The following is a 19,021-nucleotide window of genomic DNA, read 5'->3' on the forward strand; positions in this document are numbered from 1 at the left end:
CACCACTGCTACTACCACTACTAGTACCACTACAACTACCATCACTGCTAGTACCACTACTACTACACTATAATTACCACCACTGCTAGTACCACTACAACTACCATCACTGCTACTACCACTACTACTACCACTATAATTACCACCACTGCTACTACCACTACCACCACTGCTAGTACCACTACAACTACCATCACTGCTAGTACCACTACAACTACCATCACTGCTACTACCACTATAATTTCCACCACTGCTACTACCACTACCACCACTGCTAGTACCACTACAACTACAAGCACTGCTAGTACCACTACAACTACCATCACTGCTACTACCACTACTACTACCACTATAATTACCACCACTGCTACTACCACTACCACCACTGCTAGTACCACTACAACTACAAGCACTGCTAGTACCACTACAACTACAAGCACTGCTACTACCGCTACAACTACCGTTACTACTATTAATGCTATTACTATTACTCCCACTACTACTACTGTTACTTTTACTATTATAACTGTTATTCATACTACTTGTGCTATTACTACTAGTACTACTATTAATATTATTACTATTACTATTATTACTTTTACTATTAATATTTTACTTTTCAACTACTTCTTTTACTTCCACTACTAATTCTACTACTACTACTATTAGTACTATTGTTATTACTATTACTCCTAGTACTGTTGTTATTACTATTATTACTACTACTGCTACTATTACTTCAAATACTAATTACTGTACAGTAGATAACGAGCACTTTCTGAAACACCTAGCACCTTTCTGAAACACCTAGCACCTTTCTGAAACACCTAGCACCTTTCTGAAACACCTAGTACCTTTGTGAAACACCTAGTACCTTTCTGAAACACCTAGCACCTTTCTGAAACACCTAGTACCTTTCTGAAACACCTAGCACCTTTCTGAAACACCTAGCACCTTTCTGAAACACCTAGTACCTTTCTGAAACACGTAGCGCCTTTCTGAAACACCCTAGCACCTTTCTGAAACACGTAGCGCCTTTCTGAAACACCCTAGCACCTTTCTGAAACACCTAGCACCTTTCTTTCAAGAATACTTTGAGAGAGACTTATCTCTCAGCTTCTGTGCAGCTGAGTCAACCGTCAGCTTGATAAAGCTGAAGACAAAGCTTTGTCCCAGAGAAAACTTGATCTACAATAAGCCATTTTGTCTATATAAGTCTGCAGTAAGCCATTTTTGAACTCATATCTGGAATACTCATTTTGGCCTCATATATGTCTGGAATAAGTCAATTTGGCCTCATACATATCAGGAATAAGTCATTGTTGGCCTGATACATGTCTGATAAGTCATTTTTAGTCTCAAATATACCTGCAGTATGCCATTTCATGTGTAAATGCAATCCGCTCCTCTCAGTGGTCACTATAATGACCACTGACTACCTTCCCCCACCTGTCCCCATCCTATCTTCCCCCCACTCCGGTCCCACTATTTCCCAGCTAACCCTGCCGGGTAATTAACTTCTCCAACAGCTCAATTGGCCTTGTTTCATCCTGTGCTCGACCAATTACTGCTCGTGACGGAGTGGAAGGTTAAGGTGTGGCAGACTAGGCGAGGTAGTATGCTCGTGTAGGAGGTTGCTACCTCGTCCACCTCCCTCACTTGTGTGTCTGCCATACCTGTGTTTGTCACTCTCAACTCATTAACTGAGAAAGGTAGCACACTATTTCTTCCCTCATGGGCCCTGTCACACTTCTTAAACCTCCACTTCCACTGCATCCTCACGTTGTGTGTGTGTAATCGCCTAATTGTACTCACCAAATTGTGGTTGCAGGGGTCGAGACTCAGCTCCTGGCCCCGCCTTTTCACTGAGTGCTACTAGATTCTCTCTCTCCTTGCTCCATGAGCTTTATCATACCTCATCTTAAAGCTGTGTATGGTTCCTGCCTTCACTACCTCACTTGCTAGGGTGTTCCACTTCCTGACTACTCTATGACTGAAGAAATACTTCCTAACATCCCTTTGACTCATCTGGGTCTTCAACTTTCAATTGTGACCCCTTGTTTCTGTGTCCCATCTCTGGAACATCCTGTCTCTGTCTACTTTGTCTATTCCACGCAGTATTTTTATGTCCTTATCATGTCTCCCCTAATCATCCTGTCCTCGAGTGTCGTCAGGCCGATTTTCCCTATTTCTTTCTTCATAGGCCATTCCCCTTAGCTCTGGAACTAACCTTGTCGCAAACCTTTGCACTTTCTCTAATTTCTTGACGTGGTTGATCAAGTGTGGGTTCCAAACAGGTGCTGCATACTCCAGTATGGGCCTGACGTACACGGTGTACAGTCTTGAACGATTCCTTACTAAGGTATCGGAACGCTGTTCTCAGGTTTGCCAGGCGCCCATATGCTGCAGCAGTTATTTGGCTGATGTGTGCTTCCGGAGACATGCTCGGTGTTATACTCTCCCCAAGTTCTTTCTCCTTGAGCAAGGTTTGCAGTCTTTGGCCACCTAGCCTATACTCTGTCTGTGGTCTTCTTTGCCCTTCCCCGATCTTCATGACTGCATTTGACGGGGTTCAATTCGAGGAGCCAGTTGCCAGCCAGTGCGTGCGTATACTCGCCTAATTGTGGTTGCAGGGGTCGATTCATAGTTCCTGGTCCCACCATTTTACTGTTCGCTACTACACGTGTGCGTGCGTGTGTGTGTCTGCGTTTTATATCACGTCTCTATCTTCAACAATTTCTGTCTTATCTTCTCAGACTCAGGTTGTTTATTTCTATTTATATTAGGTTTGATTTAATATTACATTTTTTTGTTAATTATCGTTAGATTTAGGTTATTTTTTTATTTTAAATATGTATACTACCTGTTTTAATTTAACAAATACTGTAGTTCCCAGCCAGCCTTGTATGATACCTCTCTCTATATATAATTTCCAACAAGTCGGCCGTCTCCCACCGAGGCAGGGTGACCCAAAAAGAAAGGAAATCCCCAAAAAGAAAATACTTTCATCATTCAACATTTTCACCTCACTCACACATAATCACTGTTTTCGCAGAGGTGCTCAGAATACAACAGTTTAGAAGTATATACGTATAAAGATACATAATATATCACTCCAAACTGCTAATATCCCGAACCCCTCCTTTAGAGTGCAAACTTTGTACTTCCCATTTCCAGGACTCAAGTCCAGCTATATAAAATAACCGGTTTCCCTGAATTCCTTCACTAAATATTACCCTGCTCACACTCCAACAGCTCGTCAGGTCCCAAATACCATTCGTCTCCATTCACTCCTATCTAACATGTTAAACGGGTGATGTTACAATATGCTGAAAAACCACTGTGAAAAAATAATGAATTCCTGATGTGATTGCAACACGAAAAGCCTAGAGCTATCTTTCAACTTCCCCCCTCAAGGGAGATTCCTTCACGCTGGAAAGGGGCTCTTGATCTATGGAATTGGATCTGTGCTTCATTTCCCTGAATTGAGCCTGAATACCTTCCTTTCCCCCCCCCACTACATGCGCTATATAATCCTGTGGGTTTAGCGCTCTCCCATGATTATAATAAACTCCCCCTGTGGTTGTGCGTCTTGCATCACTTGTTCGCTATTTTTTGCATATACTATATCCCCTCAAGGAAGGTTCCTTAACGCTGGGGAGGGGCTCTTGATCTAGGGGATTGGATCTGTGCTCCAGTTCTCTTGAATTAAACCTGAATACCTTCCACATCCCCCACAGGTGCTGTATAATCCTACGAGTTTAACGCTTCCCCTTGATGATAATAATTTGTGTATATATATATATATATATATATATATATATATATATATATATATATATATATATATATATATATATATTGTCGTGGCGAATATTTAAAACTGGTCTATTAGCAAGAACTCATTTAAAATTAAGTCCTTTCTAAAATTTTCTCTTATACGTTTACAGATATATTTTTTTCATTAATGTTGATGTAAAAATTATAATTTTGCACCAAAAGGAACTTAGAAAACTTACCTAACCTTATTATAACAAGTGCAATTTATTTTAGCCTAACCCAACTAAATATATTTTAGATTTGTTTGCAGTAATTTAATACTAAACAAACACAGTTAAATATTTTTTTTTTTCGTTAGGTTCAGAATGATTTTGGCGAAATTATTGTATACACAAATTTTCACTTGTCATATATGGCAAGATGAGCGTTGCTATTTAAGCCAAGATCGCAAGTTCTGCCTATTCGGCACGACATTATATATATATATATATATATATATATATATATATATATATATATATATATATATATATATATATATATATAGTGCTATACTGCGCTTGTGTTCATTATAATTTTCGAAGAAACTGTATTTACCAATCTTTCCTTATTGTTTCCCTTCATTTTTTGTTTCATCCCCTTTATTTACACAGCTTTTCCTTCACTTTCCCTCCCTGTCACACCGACTTCTTCACTCACTCTTATGTGTCCTTTCTCTTATCAGTTTTTTTTTCTTTTCTCGCCTCCATCCCTTCTCTCACACTACCTCTTCTTCCGCCCTGTCTTTCCTCCTCCTCCTCTGCCTTTTCCTACACACCCTCCTTTCCATACCTAATTTTTCTTCCTGAATCCGCTCACTCTTTCTCTCATTTTCTCCTACACCCTTTCCCTCGCTCTCTCCTCTTGCTATCCTCCCTTTCTCACTCCCTCTTCCGTTGTTTCTCATTCTCCTCGCTCTCCCTCCGCACTCTCCTCATCCCTCAATTATTTCACATCTATCCTTCCTTATTCCCTACTTCCCCAATCCTCTTCACCTCTCCATTCTTTACCTCCTTAAATATTCACCTCCGTTGTTTCCTGCTCGCCCGCCCTCTACCACTCCCTTGGTTGCTTGGTTAATGGGGTTTAAAGCCTATCGACTACTCTAGGGTCATAAAGGTTGCCCGACAGTCTTACCACCAGACAAGAATACTTTAAATCCCTAAAACAAGGATTAAAGTAAACTCAGTATATATACGCTGAGAAATATACACCTAGGTGTGTATCCGGTCCCGCTCTCCTATACTCTTTCTCTTAAATATTCTCATTGATTCATCTAAGTGGTTTTCGGATTAATACATCATCTCTCTCAATATATTTCTGAGCTCCTTGTATATACCATTTTCTACCACATTTGATATTCTTTCAATTATAAATAATTTTATTAAGAAATCTGTATCATTTTTGTCTGCGTGTCTACATTAACGTTACTATTACAAGTGATGTACTGATTCTTTTTTTGTGGCTGATGCTTTAATATTAGTGGAGGTAATAACAGTGTGTGATTAAGTTGTCAGGATTTGTTGTATTCTGCAGTCAACACTTGACACTTGGTCATAGCTGCAACTTGAATAACTAAGTGATACGATTGTGTCCATTGTTCTCTGCAGTCTACATTGTTGACTGCAGTCTACATTGTTGACTGCAGTCTACATTGTTGACTGCAGTCTACATTGTTGACTGCAGTCTACATTGTTGACTGCAGTCTACATTGTTGACTGCAGTCTACATTGTTGACTGCAGTCTACATTGTTAACTGCAGTCTACATTGTTGACTGCAGTCTACATTGTTGACTGCTGTCTACTTTCTTCACAACCTTGTATATTATTTGACTTACAAAAATTGTTATTTCTTCTTTAACACATTGTTTTGTTTACAAGTGTTAAGTTACATACAACATAAGAGGAGATAACACTAGCGACGAGACCCATTATTGGAACTCAAGATAGTTGCTTCAGTAAACAAGTGTTATAACTCTCAATTAACTCAAAGTCTGAAGAAACTTTAGAGGACGTTTCGCTCAATCAGTCTCGGACAGTTATCGAATTCATGACTCAGCGAGACATCGTCTGAATTTTCCACTCGGACTTAAGGGATAATAATGAATTGTTCCAGTCACAGTATTGTGACTTGCATAGTTTATAATAGTTTATCATTAACGGTAATTAAATTGATTGCCTAACGGTAATTAATTTATTCCTTATTATTATTTTTATAATTTATGATATTTTATTAACAGTAATTAAATTTTATTCTATATAATAGTTTATTAACAGTAATTAAAATTTAGTTATATTAATTTATTACAGTAATGCAGTTTCAGAATTTATAATAGTTTACCATTACAGTAATTCAATTTTATAATTTACAGTAGTTTATCATTATCTTTCAGTAATTCAGTTCAATGTTGTCATTAAAAATCTTATTTAATATGTTTTACATAGGTTTTTGTCCATTATAATTTATATGATATTAGTATACATTCGTCTCTTTTTTTATTATGGTTTAGAAAGGATTCTGCCAACGTCATTCTCAGTTCCAAGAAGGTTTTTTAAGGCATTTGTTGTGAGTATATGACACGAATTTGAGTTTGTTGAGAGGGGCTATGGTTGACAGGCAGCCGTGCATCCCCATGTATACTTAGTGTGGTTGTGTGTGAACCCTCATGATCAACCATGGTTCAGATGATCTAATATGGCGTCATATGATATACCATGGCCCCTATGATCCACCATGGTCCTCCATATGACCTACCATGGCCCCATGTGACCAACTATGGCAGTACGAGCTTTACATATACCCCCAACCCCTGACCTCTGTCTCTAGTGAATATGTTTGATGCCGTATCATGCCTTGAACCCCCCAGCATACTAACCCAGCATAACATGTGCATTCCTGGCCCCAGCATACTGCCCAGCATAACAGTCGCACTCCCTCCCTCTCCCCGGCTGCTACGACCATGAGGTGGGAGTGTGGCCCTCCTCCACTCTATTCAGTCCCACCCAACATTGGAGTACAGCCGGGTCGTGTTGCATGGTTCCTTCCCTGACAGTGGCCCGACTTCAAATCTCTCCCAGAGGATGTTACCAACACTTCCTTTGCAATGGTTCTAATTCATCTTCCTTTGCATCCGCAGTGCGTGACCCATGCCGAGGGAGGAAGTGCCAGCATGGGTCGGTGTGCGTGCCCAGCGATGACCGCGCCAATGCCAGGTGTGAGTGCCCCGTGGAATGCCGGGTGTATGGAGGCGGCCTTGGGGCGGTGCCAGTGTGTGGCTCTGACGGCCAGGACTACGAGAATGAGTGCCAACTGAAGCGGCACTCGTGCACTAACCAGCGACACCTAGATGTCAAGTACACTGGCAAATGTGGTGAGTGCCGACTCTTTCTTGGTCCTACCTCCACCTTTTCAGTAATTCCCATTTACTCATCCGGTCTCATTCCTGTTTTTTTTTTTTCAAGTCATAGAGATACTACATTTACACCATACACACACATACAGGAAGTCCTCACTTAACGTCGTTTCGTTCAGCATCGTTTCGTTATAACGTTGATGAGAAAAAGAAATCAATTTCCGGCTAGAAATGGAAAATATGGAAAGATTTTTTAATATCTGGATGGAGGACATGCATCAGTGTAACTCTGCATGTTCGCTAATGTCAGTTTCCTCCCTTATGGCTCTTTGTATTCGTTTTTTATATGTAGCGTTTTAACTTGTATAATTCTGAAAAAAAAAACATATGATACATAAAATGCTAAAAAAAAAATGTCAGTATTAGAGTAAATTTACGACTTTATAGGACCTCAAAGAGACGAGCTCCATAGTGATGGCGTCTGCAGCATTGCTGCTTTCCCTCTCACCTCTCACTTGCTGTAGAAACTAAACTCTTTACTTTTGTCAGTTAGCCTATGGTAAAATGGTTTCGTTATGCGTCGTTTCGCTTAAAGTCGCAGTTTCCAAGAACCTATCCTTGATGATCTTGACGTAAATCCCCCCCCTCCCAGGCGCTGTATAATCCTCCGTTTAGAGAACCTATCGACTAAAGTGAGGACTTCCTGTATGTATGTATGTGTATATATATATATATATATATATATATATATATATATATATATATATATATATATATATATATATATATATATTAGAGGTAGTAGGTACTACCGTCCTGCCAAGTGAGTGTAAAACGAAAGCCTTTCATTGTTTTACATGATGGTAGGATTGCTGGTGTCCATTTTTCTGTCTCATAAACATGCAAGATTTCAGGTACGTCTTGCTACATCTGCTTACACTTAGGTCACACTGCACAAACATGTACAAGCATATATATACACACCCCTCTGGGTTTTCTTTCTAGTTCTTATTCTTGTTTATTTCCTCTTGCCTCCATGGGGAAGTGGAACAGAATTCTTCCTCCGTAAGCCATACGTGTTGTAAGAGGCGACTAAAATGCCAGGAGCAAGGGGCTAGTAACCCCTTCTGTATATATTACTAAATGTAAAAGGAGAAACTTTCGTTTTTCCTTTTGGGCCACCCCGCCTCGGTGGGATACGGCCGGTGTGTTGAAAGATATATATAATGTATACACACACAACACGCCACAGGGACAGGTCTTTCACACAGTCACCAGTGCTTCTTCTTTTTGATTCGCCGGTATTCTCCCGGCCCGGGCCTTTTCCAAGTGGTGGCCCGGCCTTGGCTCCCTGTCTAGGGAGTGTCTGAGACCTAAGTCTCCCATGGGAGGAGGCACAAGTACCCCCTCATCTTTGGGACCAACTGTCCCCAGGCCTAGCCACATTCCCCGCCCTCACGGGGCTCGTAGGGAGAAGCTAGGCCTCTCTGGTCTGCCATCCCCTCCCCAAGAGGGTTAATGGGAATGACAGTCTTGTTAGCTGAAAGCTCTGGCTCAGGCACCTACCCTACCCTAAAAGAGTTAGGCATGGTGTCGATCACCAGTGCTTCGTCAGTATCTTTGTAATACAAGAAAATGTACAAGTGAAATGGAAATTATCATAGCAAGTCTGTGGTGCAGCAGCAGGAGCAGCAGCCATACTCAGCACCAGAAATATTCCAGGTAGAGTGTCTGGGAATGGGCACTCAGGACAGTTGTCGAGAAAGCTAGGATATATATAGGGAAATTAGCTAAGCTCATAAGCCATACCTTAATGAGCAACATTGAATCTAATTGCAAAAATATTGTGACAAAATTTCACTCCTACCAGTGAGGCAAAATATTAATATAACGGCAAAGAAATACTGTTACCATGTAGCAGCAAACTATTATGTTCCTAGAAAGTTGCTCGCGCTAATATGAGCATCTAAAATGGCATTTAAACCTAAAAAACAATGTGTTTTTATAGGGATTCCACCAAGAATGTATGTCGCTGTTTAAGCCAATCAATGATATACGTACTAATTTCTGCAAAGAGTAACGGGATGAGGCAAACAAAATTAAGCAAGCTAGAACCTAGTCTTCTAGAATGTGATAAAAATTAGGTAATAATATAAATGTCATCACTACGGAATCAAAGGAAACGGAGATCATTCTGCTTCCACGGAGTATGGATTCTTTTTTTAATGGGTGACTGCGTAGTACAAAAGACAATTATAAACCCGTCTGACAAACTTCCATAATAATGACCTTTTTTTTATAGGCCTAGTTGACATCAATGACGTACTACTATATAGAAAACTTGATCGCTAGCACACTCGGCTAACTAAGGTCCGGGGTTCGAATCTCCGGTACGGCTGGAAAACATTAAGGACGTGTTTCCACAAGACGTCTGCTGTCCCTGTTCACCCATCAGTATAAAATGGGTACCTGGATGTTAGTCGACTGGTGTGGGTCGCATCCTGGGACAAAACTGACCTAATTTGCGGGAAATGCTCAGCATAACAAGCGGCTTCCTGTATAGTATTATGTCATTGATGTCAGCTAGGACTCTATACCTTGTACATGTACTTGTTGAAATATAGATATTATTTCGGGCAAAATAGTTTTGTCTCAGGATGCGACCCACACCAGTCGACTAACACCCAGGTACCCATTTTACTGATGGGTGAACAGGGCCAGCAGGTGTTTTATGGAAACACGTTGTAATATTTCTCAGCCGTACCGCGGGATCGATCCTCGGACCTCAGTGTGTGAGCTGAGTGTGGTAACGATCGAGCTACGGCACACCTTTTCGAATACTGACTGCCTATAACTACCATAAAAAAATATAATACTTCATTATCGTGAGTAACCGATAAATAGCGATTGCTCAGATAGATATGTCAAACATCCTAATCTGAGATTATGTACAGCTGCCTCAGCCAGATAAGGGTCAAATCCATATAATCTTTGGCTTGTAGTGTACAAAGAGTGATTATCATGTTTTATCAGTGCTGGCTATAATATTGGTCTTGATTATTGAGTTCTTAGGGACGACCTAAGCATGACGTTGCGAACTCTGATATGGTTAAATTTAGTGGTGGACTCTTACACTGTCCAGAGTACTTGTTTTATAGTAAATACGTAAGTCATTAGCTTTTTTAGGTACATGTAAACATAAATACAGTTACATAAATTATTATGCATAGTAATATAAGTGTAAATTACCCAGGATAATCCAAAAAAGTCAAAGTGACTTATATCCATTCTGGTATTTGTCCTTGCGATGTCCTAAGGTCTACTGATTTTCCTGATTGTGCAATATATAACTTACCACATCCTGTGTGCGGAGTATACTAAATTTGCCCTTGGCGGAAAGTAATATGCCCAAAAACAAGAGATGGCGATGGATAATTCGCTTTCCCAGGTTCAACAACCTGTATATGGAGTTTGAGACCTAACTATTAAAAGCTGTCTTGCCTAGCCCGGCCAAATGGTTTAGATATGTTGATGCTCTTTGACAGATCAGAATATGGACGATTTCTTATCTTGACTCAATAATCTGGTTCCTCAGTTAAGTTCACACTTGAACTTGATAATGATAACAAGCTCATTTTTTAGATGTTCTGATCAGAGTCAACTGAAGTTTTAAATGTACAGTATATAGAAAGGCCACTATTGTGTGTTTGTATGTTCATTATTATTCTAACCATGAAGTGAAGCTTAAAAGGAGTGTTATCGTATAATGTTTTTGAAATCCTCGTGTAGTGCCTAGTTTCTGAATGACAAAATAATGATCTTTTATATCACTTATAGATTACGATACCAAGGAGACGCTGTTAGCGACCAAGAACACCTACTGTAGGACTGAACCTAAGGAGAGACCTCCACGAAGTAACTTTCTGATGCTACTCTAAATTCTAAATTGAGAGCCTAGCTACTCTACCCAAGGCTTTAAAAAGATTGATAAAACACATTAAGAACACACCTGCCAATGCGTTGGAGGTGTGTTCTTAATATATACAGGCTTCCATGTACAGGATTTGATAGGTTCTTTATTTAACAATCAGGATAATTCCTAGAACTAAAATTATCGCAAGACCAGTACTCTGGACAGAACGGGTGTCACACACTATATTTATACATATCAAAGCTTGCAACCTTCCCACTAAATGATCTGGTAGCCAGGTTATCATTACTACAAGTCAGTTATAAAGCTAATACTAATAAAACATGATAATCATTCTTTGTACAATATTGGCCAGGAATTATATGAGCTTAACCCTTATCTGATTGAGGCAGTTGTACATAACGTCTAATAGAATGTCTTACAAATGCCCCTGACCGATCAATACGTATGGGCTCATCACGATAATGAAGTATTATGGTTTATGAATCTATCCAGTGTTCTCCTGGAGACAGTAAGTGGTCTCCTGGTACTCTCCATTATGTATGGTGGGAGGATGTTGAATAGTCGCGGGCCTGTTACACTTGTATTGTGTCTGTGTACTCAAGATACCCTTGCTCTTCATTGGGAATATTTGGTACCGTCTCTCGAGCATTGTGCTGTCGTAGGAAGAGATTCTTGCGCATATTTGGGACCAATCTCTCTAGGATTTTCTAGGTGTAAATTATGATTCACCTTTTTCGCCTTTGTTCCAAGGAGTACAAGTCAAGGGTATTCAAACGTTCCCAGTAATTAAGGTACTTGACTGAACTTATAGTTGCAGTGAAGATTCTCTGTGCATTCTCTACATTTGCAATTTCATCCCCCTTAAAAGGGGATGTTAATATACAGTGACTTGAATATTGAAGATGACCATCACTGGCTTGGCATCTCTTGTTTTGAAGGTTTTCAATATCCATTCTATTATATTCCTCGTGGCTGTGATGACGCGCGCGCGCGCGCGCGCGCGCACACACACACACACACACACACACACACACACACACACACACACACACACACACACACACACACACACACACACACACACACACAATCTTCATTATATTTTAATCTTGGTCGAGGTTAGTAATTATGTTACCCTATCCAGCCTTGCCATGCAGGTCAATATTAGGGCCATCACTCCCCTGCTGGGTGACAGATTAACCTGTTCTCTGGTGTCCCCTCTCTCCCTTCCCCCTTTTTTTTTCTCTCTTTTTTTTTACTGTTCCATCTGACCTTCCTCCCACACATTCCCTTTTACATCACATCTTCCTATACTCCCTTCACCCCCTTCCTCCTCGTCCTTCTTCCCGTGCCCTCCATTGCCTTTATCACGACTCTCGGTTCCATTTTCTCAGATTCCATCGTCTCTCTCACATCTTTCTTATCCTTCTTTGCGTATCCATTAGCAGCTATTTTCCCCTTTTCAACCTCCACCATCAGCTCCCTTCATGAACACACCCACCATCAGCTCCCTTCATGAACACACCCACCACCAGCTCCCTTCATGAACACACCCACCATCAGCTCCCTTCATGAACACATCCACCATCAGCTCCCTTCATGAACACACCCACCATCAGCTCCCTTCATGAACACACCCACCATCAGCTCCCTTCATGAACACACCCACCATCAGCTCCCTTCATGAACACACCCACCATCAGCTCCCTTCATGAACACACCCACCATCAGCTCCCTTCATGAACACACCCACCATCAGCTCCCCTCTTGAACAAACTCTCCAACAGCTTCATTCTTGAACACCAACTCCCCTTTCCAACACTCCCTTCACCAACTCCCCTTTCCAACGCTCCCTTCACCAACTCCCCTTTCCAACACTCCCTTCACCAACTCCCCTTTCCAACGCTCCCTTCACCAACTCCCCTTTCCAACACTCCCTTCACCAACTCCTCTTTCCAACACTCCCTTCACCAACTCCCCTTTCCAGCACTCCCTTCACCAACTCCCCTTTCCAACGCTCCCTTTACCAACTCCCCTTTCCAACACTTCCTTCACCAACTCCCCTTTCCAACACTCCCTTCACCAACTCCCCTTTCCAGCACTCCCTTCACCAACTCCCCTTTCCAGCACTCCCTTCACCAACTCCCCTTTCCAACGCTCCCTTTACCAACTCCCCTTTCCAACACTTCCTTCACCAACTCCCCTTTCCAACACTCCCTTCACCAACTCCCCTTTCCAACACTCCCTTTACCAACTCCCCTTTCCAACACTTCCTTCACCAACTCCCCTTTCCAACACTCCCTTCACCAACTCCCCTTTCCAACACTCCCTTCACTAACTCCCCTTTCCAACACTCCCTTCACCAACTCCCCTTTCCAACACTCCCTTCACCAACTCCCCTTTCCAACACTCCCTTCACCAACTCCCCTTTCCAACACTCCCTTCACCAACTCCCCTTTCCAACACTCCCTTCACCAACTCCCCTTTCCAACACTCCCTTCACCAACTCCCCTTTCCAACACTCCCTTCACCAACTCCCCTTTCCAACACTCCCTTCAACTCCCCTCTCCAAAACACCCCTCACCAGCTCCCCTCTCATGTAATTGTGGTATATCTGTGTCTAGCATTAGGTATAGTATTAGAAGAGAAGTAAATAATGAAAATGAATGTTATAGGAATGCAGTTAGAAGTCTGAGTAGATCTATAACCCACTATGATAACATGAACGTAGATTAGTATGTTTATGGGGCAACTTGCAATATGAACAGACTGACTGATGTTGTAGTAGCCAGGCTTAGGCTTGGTTACAAGTACTTCTGGCAGTTTGGGAGACACACAGATGATGATCAAACTAAATGCAAATTATGTGGTCAGGCATATGGTTGCTGTCTTGAACACTATGTGCTTAATTGTCCACTTACTGAGGAATACAGAGATAGTATAATAACCTATGTGACTTGTCAAGATATCTTATTAATGAAAATAAGATAGATATACTAAGCAAATTTCCTAAATTTGCTTGTAACAGATAAGTGAATTGTAGATATAAAACCAATTGTACTCCTGTTAACCCTTTTGGGGCTTAGTTCTTAGGCCTTTTGTGTATCCACATGCTCTTGCGCTACCGTCCATAGGATGGATATGGGGTGCACAATAAACTAGCCACTTTGGTGGCAAAATCTAATCTCTCCAAAACACCCCTCACCAACTCCCCTCCCCAACAAACCCCTCGCCAACTCCCCTATCCAAAACACCCGTCAGGGGGATCAGAAAGGCAAGACCTCTTCTGATACAGACTTGTAGAGGGGACGGAAGCTTATTGAATATTATATATATATATATGAGAGAGAGACAACAGTGTTAGAATACAAGATATACAGTAAGATACAGAATTATGAGGTGGGTATCATGTGATATGAAAGAACTGTCACATATACTGGAAAAAATTAATCAAGACTGTGTATAGCCGTGTATCCAAAATTTCTTCCTAGTCGGAGCCATGCGACACTGTATGTGGCGGCGGCGGCGTGGCACAAGGATATTTCTGTATTTCACACCATGTTCAGAATCTATGCCAAACAGGTAATTAACCAAAGGCAGTTTTTACGAGAAGGGAAATTTTCCAGTCGGCTAATTAGGTTGGAAAAATTAAGGAGGGCTTGGTTGTTATTCAGTCAATGCCGCTCAAACCTCGCCACCTCCACGAGGTAACCCAGCATCAAGGAAGACCTCAGAGGAATTCCCAGTACTTGGAGGAGGACCGAGGACTCGGAGTGGTAAAGCGCCGTCAGTGAAACATAGTAAAATAAAGTTTTTTTTTCTGCTTAGTCTTGAAACACCACTTAGCTGCTGAGATGAATATTTACGAAATTATGAAGTCTAACAAGATGCGAGGCGCTTGGCTCTGCTGCTCTAACAACCGCGAGGTAATTACACACACACAGTGACACAGTAGCTGCAGACCTTACACACGGGTTTAAAAATTAATATGTCTGGGCTATTTTGCGTCACTTCTTCGAAAGTTAAGAGGCGGGACCAAGAGCTAGCGCTCCACCCCTTTGTGTAAACAGTGGAAAAAGCCGAGAAAAAGTAGAGAATTCTCTTAATGCAACGGTTTGCCAAAGGTTGAGCTTTATGAAGTACGTATTAAAAAGATTCTCTGGTACCAGTGACTTGGCTTCCACTATCTTCCTACGGTCGCTGTATAGCCCTTGTGGCTTAGCGCTTCTTTTTGATTATAATAATAATATGTTCCTACGAGAATAAAACAGGAAATTCAAAAAAGGTCGTTAGTCACAATCATTCTTGGTGGTTCTCTTTCGTCTGTCTTCTACCTCGGTCATCCTTTACTGGCATTATTGGTCACTAAGTTACCTCTGATGCTAACCTATCTTACACGGTCTTGAGTAATGAGGTTGCAGTGACCATGACAGTGTTGTGGGTTAAGGTGTAATGGGGGTGAAGTGAGGGACCAGCAGATGTAAATTGGAAGAGGGGGATGGGGGAGGGCAGTTGATGAAAGGAAAAGGAGAAAGGAAAAGTGAGAAAAAACGACAAGAGGAATGCAAGTGTGGCAGATTACATAACTGGGATTGGTTGTTGTTGCAGGAGCAGTACAGTGTTGCAGGTGTGCTGCCTGCACCATTATTAGGTGTCTCCAACAGGACACCTTTAAGAGGTTGCCTGATTTTTTTTTCCTCCTTGTCTTTCTCTAACTTTTCGATTTTATTTCAATCATGGCTCGAGAACGCCTCATTCAATCGGCTTCAAATTTTCAGTGCTTGTGTATGGTAAAGAGGACCAGATCCTTGTAACATTTGGTATGTGACCAGAGTTGTTGAACTGTTTCCCAGCATCCTGGAATGGCCTGGATAACTTGCAAATCCCTGAGTGGCGTAGCTTCGACTGTTCAGAATCGGCACCTCGTAATTCGACAGCAGATTAGAGTGAAACTCAAGTGTGAAGGTTCATATTTGAACATTTTGTAACTTATTTACAATAGTGTAAAATTTTTATTACCATTAAATCATGTTAAATAATTTTTTATTGTACCTCTTTTTAAATATCTTCACTATTTAATGAGTGATGCGTCTTAGGGCCAGGATACTACCAATTATAACTCACGATATCGTAATGACAGGATTGCAACCATTCCATACCACGGGTGGGGTTTGAGACCGCGGGTTCAAGCCCCACCCGTGGTATGGTTTGTTTACTACCTCTTATGTTTTCTTGCGCTCAGGCAAGTTAGTTAATGTAGTAAAATAGTAAAAGAAATTTTAAATTGTTGTAATTCGTGCCATAACTGGAGAACGACTCGTCTGATCAGCCTCAAATATTCACTGGTGATGTTTCCTGAACACAAGACTCATGGGCAACAGTTGGGTGCCTTTATTGATGAAACGTTTCGCCTACACAGTAGGCTTCTTCAGTCAGATACAGAGAATGGTAGAAATGAAGTAAAGATGACGTAATCAGTCCATCAGCCTTGGAGGAAAAGTATTTGAGGTGGTCAGTCCCTCAGCCTGGAGAAGAATTCAGCTCCATGGTCTGGAACAATATCGTTCCAGACCATGGAGCTGCTGCTGTTGAACAGTGATCATGTTTTTCACTAAAAAATGCTTCTCATGATTGGCTTCAAAATAACTGACGATGCATTCTATAATAAGGTTGATAACCCATAAGTTTAGTCCGCGTGGGAGCAAGTTTGAAATTTTACTGAATTTTTTTTAAAATTGGAATTGTTGGAATCGGATCAATTACTGGGAAATGTATTTTCTGATCAGCTTCAAACTTTTACAGTTGGTGGAGTTACTGATGACCACAGATGCAAGGTATCTTCTCTGAATGTCTCCTACCTTGGCAATTACTAATGTACCGTTCCAGTTTATTTAAGGTTTGTGGGAATTACAGGATATTAGGCAGGAGCCCAAGTTGTATGACCCTAGGAGGTTTAACGCTTTGTTTTGGTTATAATAATAATTAGGCAGGAGCTGTTAAGGTTGTCTCTTCAGCTCTTATATTGGTGTTTTAAAATACATTGGTAGAAGTTACTGGATGTCTCGTCTATGTAGATTTTGTCACCAGGGTTACGTGGGATGGTGTATATCCTGCAGTAGTTGAAATATGTTAGTGTTTGGTGATGTTCTTGATGCTAGTACAGGTAGTTGATAGTCGTGTTGAGTTTGCTGGTGGAAATCATTGAAGAAAAGTACCTCATAGTCAGTGTAGATAAGTGTCTCACAGGCAGTGGGAGTTGCTAACACTACGTATTTTTTTTCTGTGTGTCTGTTTGGCCGATTCGCTGTCATGGGCACGTTATCTGCAATCTCTGCATCTGCACTAGAATGCAGAGAGCTCTTAAGGAAAAAACACTACGAGAACACCACATTTATTCCTGATATCGTGATGTGAGTGAAGTGGTTAAAACTGTGTTAATTTGTTAGAATACGGCAAACCTTCTTGCTATAATGACGAGTATGTCGTCCATATAGGAAAGCCAGAATGTACAATCTACCTAAGTTCCACAAATCTAGAATCACACTGAGGCCAGTCTAATCTCGAATAGGCAGAGTCCCTCACAAACTAGCAGGCATTCTAGCTAAATACCTGTGCAAACTCTCAAACAAAGATCTCAACTGTATCCGCAGTACCGACATAAGGAAGAAGAAACTCTCCAGCCTGAACATAACTCCTTTTTTCACCAACGTATTTACTTCACGAGCCATTGATCTACACTGCAAAATTGGTGACTTCCTTGATTTACCCATTCCTGCCAACAACTTGGAAGACCTCATTGCACTCTGAGTCAATATTAGCCATTTCTCTCATTGATGACTGTTACCCAAAAGATGCTGATTATTTTTTCCCTCTGTTCCTTTTCCGTCACTTTCTTTTGCTGTGTAGACGACAAACTCATCATTACACTGAAAAGATTTGACATTTCTGTCCTCTAAAACAAATTCAATCAGGAGGAGGAACTCTAGGATATACCCTTTCCTAGAAGATTTACTTTACAAGTCTGACGAAGAGCCTCGTTTCAAGATTTATCGGAAAACCAGTAACCAACACGATCGGCTCCACTCACACCAAGACTAGATGCAGTGTTCTCTTATGTTATTTTTCCCTTAAGAGCTCTTACTGTCTTCATTTGTGAGTTGCTCTTGAAGAATAATAGTCTTTCCTCAGAGCATAACCAAATAACACTGTCCTCGATATTTCATCAGAAATGGCATATGACGTGTCCATAATGTCAACTGTGATATGCCCATGATGTCAGCTGTGACGTGCCCATAATGTCAGCTGTGACGTGCCCATAATGTCAGCTGTGACGTGCCCATAATATCAGCTGTGACGTGCCCATAATGTCAGCTGTGACGTGCCCATAATGTCAGCTGTGACGTGCCCATAATATCAGCTGTGACGTGCCCATAATGTCAGCTGTGACGTGCCCATAATGTCAGCTGTGACGTGCCCATAATGTCAGCTGTGACGTGCCCATAATATCAGCTGTGACGTGCCCATAATATCAGCTGTGACGTGCCCATAATATCAGCTGTGACGTGCCCATAATGTCAGCTGTGACGTGCCCATAATATCAGCTGTGACGTGCCCATAATATCAGCTGTGACGTGCCCATAATATCAGCTGTGACGTGCCCATAATGTCAGCTGTGACGTGCCCATAATATCAGCTGTGACGTGCCCATAATATCAGCTGTGACGTGCCCATAATATCAGCTGTGACGTGCCCATAATATCAACTGGTCTAGGCTTGACGCAAGCAAGCAAACAAGACAGTAACATCTCCAAGATCTCCAAAAGCAAATTCGACATAGTCACTACTGCTTCTACTACTCTCTGGGTATTAGAAACTTCAACATGACTACTGCATGGGTATACACCGTCCCATGCAA

At 41.3% G+C, this 19,021-nt stretch overlaps 1 protein-coding gene across 4 annotated transcripts in view; it reads left to right on the top strand.

Moving 5' to 3' along the window:
- LOC128690475 (agrin) overlaps positions 1 to 19,021 on the top strand; it is a 479,367-nt gene that overhangs the window by 290,856 nt on the left and 169,490 nt on the right. For all 4 annotated transcript variants that reach the window (XM_070089666.1, XM_070089669.1, XM_070089668.1 and 1 more), the window contains exon 3: positions 6,957 to 7,190. In XM_070089666.1, the coding sequence (XP_069945767.1) occupies positions 6,957 to 7,190 (234 nt within the window). The remainder of the gene's footprint in view (positions 1 to 6,956; positions 7,191 to 19,021) is intronic.

This window comes from Cherax quadricarinatus, chromosome 29 (assembly GCF_038502225.1).
Source record: "Cherax quadricarinatus isolate ZL_2023a chromosome 29, ASM3850222v1, whole genome shotgun sequence".
In the NCBI taxonomy this organism is placed as follows: Eukaryota; Metazoa; Arthropoda; class Malacostraca; order Decapoda; family Parastacidae; genus Cherax; species Cherax quadricarinatus.